This window comes from Plectropomus leopardus, unplaced genomic scaffold (assembly GCF_008729295.1).
Source record: "Plectropomus leopardus isolate mb unplaced genomic scaffold, YSFRI_Pleo_2.0 unplaced_scaffold4262, whole genome shotgun sequence".
Classification (NCBI taxonomy): Eukaryota; Metazoa; Chordata; class Actinopteri; order Perciformes; family Serranidae; genus Plectropomus; species Plectropomus leopardus.
In genome coordinates this window covers 832-2,910 of record NW_024646700.1, presented here as the reverse complement: position 1 = coordinate 2,910, position 2,079 = coordinate 832, and the positions used below count along the sequence as shown (strand labels likewise).

At 40.5% G+C, this 2,079-nt stretch overlaps 1 protein-coding gene across 1 annotated transcript; it reads right to left on the bottom strand.

The window, feature by feature from the left end:
• Window positions 1-886: 886 nt before the first annotated feature.
• Window positions 887-1,450, bottom strand: LOC121939176 (vimentin beta-like; the record flags this gene model as incomplete). The annotated part of the gene is made up of 2 exons (XM_042482272.1): window positions 887-1,051; window positions 1,355-1,450. Coding segments are annotated over 2 exons (261 nt in total), but the record flags the coding sequence as incomplete, so codon positions are not given.
• Between the last annotated feature and the right edge of the window lie 629 nt (window positions 1,451-2,079).

Genomic DNA, 2,079 nt, shown 5'->3' with positions numbered 1-2,079 from the left:
TACATGATAACTTAGTGGTCGCCCAGAATTGATGCCTTTTATATATAGTAAAGAAAATGCAATAATTGATTTTTTTGGGGGCCAAGTGGGGGCAGGTAGTGCCAACTGAGACAATAAACAAGCTGACAAGGGCCACAAAACTGGACCAAAACAGGAGAGTTGGGAGCCACAAAACCAAAACAAATAGAAGGACACTAAAATGCCCCATAGAGCTGAGGTGAACTGCGGAGAGTCTAGTGGCTCCATCAGCCAGGGTAACTGTCTTCATATACCAGTAGTCATGTGATCAACCGTTAACATAAAAATATTGATTATTACCGCTTCAAATGGTATGGATCTTAGATGTGTTTAATATGGGATTCTATTAAAGCTCTGATCCATTTATCATGTTGCTTTTGATTGTTTTGAATAAGGATGTCAATGGTTAACTGTTAATTAGTTAACCTCCGACAATATTTTCAACTCTCCTACCAGGTTGCCCCTGTGAGTAAGCAGCTCAATTTTGAGGAGCAAACCCCCTTTTAGCATTGATAACTCCTGTTAGGTCTCTTAGTGCCTTTAGCAGTGTCAGCACAAGTAGTGGTGCTAACACAGTTAACAATGCTAAAATGCAGCTAAAAATGGAGCTGCTTTCTCACAATGGCAACGCAGGCAACGTGCCAATTTAAGATCTGTGAGATAAGGACATCAAGTCAGTATAGGACCGACACAGTGTGTTTTGGAGGGATTTTGCCTGCTGTATTTTTGTTTTGTATTCTACAATAAACCTCGTTAAAGTTTTTCCCGCCTCACGTGAGTACTTAAATGTCACAAAATGGGGTTGGAACACGAGTCAGACTAAGTGGCCTAGAAACTTTGGTATGGTGAAATGGACACTACACCTTACCTTGGATTTGTACCACTCCTCAGACTCCTGGATGTTTTTGGAGGCCAGGTTCTCATACTGCAGACGGACATCCCTCAGAGCAGCTGTCAGGTCAGGTTTAGCCATCTCCATGTCCACCTGCACATGCTGCTGCTGCTGGATCTGGTTCTGCAGCTCCAGCATTTCCTGCAACACAATCAATACAACTGTCATGTACATTATTTTCTTTTCTTTGCTTACTCAGATGACATACGTTGAGGACGGTATTACAAGTGCACAGACCATTTTAATTATTTTGATGTCCTTTTGTGTACTTTACCATGGCTTTTTGGGCTGTATCGAACCCTACGGATTTGGTTCTCTGGGCAGATTAACAAATACTTCAAATTATTTGGCTCAGTATTCATCAGGGTGCCTTTAGCTTATTAAGTGGTGCGTGTTTTTCTGCAGTAGACCGGGTCAGCTTTGGCCACTTTAAGGGAAGCTTACCTCATCATGCAGCTTCTTGAGGAAGTTGATTTCGTCCTGGAGTGACTCAACCTTTCGCTCCAGATCCAGTCTGGCGAGGGCAGCATTGTCCACATCCTGTGTAGTGACACCAGCTCTTAATAAGGTGACTTGTGAAGGTGACATGAACTGTGTATTATGTTGTTGCTGACATAGAAAGAAAATGCCCTTTTACATGCTGTATGAGCACAACTCACACAACAGCCACACACACAAAATGACCCTGTGTGTGGTGAGACAAGGTCACAAGCACATGCATCCAATAGAAATCAACCATAGGCACATGACAAGTGTCACTGCAGATGTTTTCTTGTGTGTGTTTTATATACTGCAGAACGTTTTAAGCTACGGTCCTCGACTAAAGGACTTAAGTAGTTTTGCATTATCTGAACTTTGAGTATTTCACATTTCATTATTTTATACTTTACTATTATTATTATTATTACTGCTCCACTACATTTCAGAGGGAAATAATGTACTTTTTATGCTGCTACATTTCTTTTACATTAATTGTTAGACGGAGTGTAAATCACAAGTTTCATCACAATACAGTATTATATGATTTCTTTGGACAATAACAGTTAATTTGCTGATATCTCAAAGTCTGCCACGATATGATTTTGATTTGATTCAATTCGGATTCCTCTGAACGATGTGAGAATAGCAGATAATATTCTCATCGTCTTTTTCTTGGCTTTTTCTTGGCT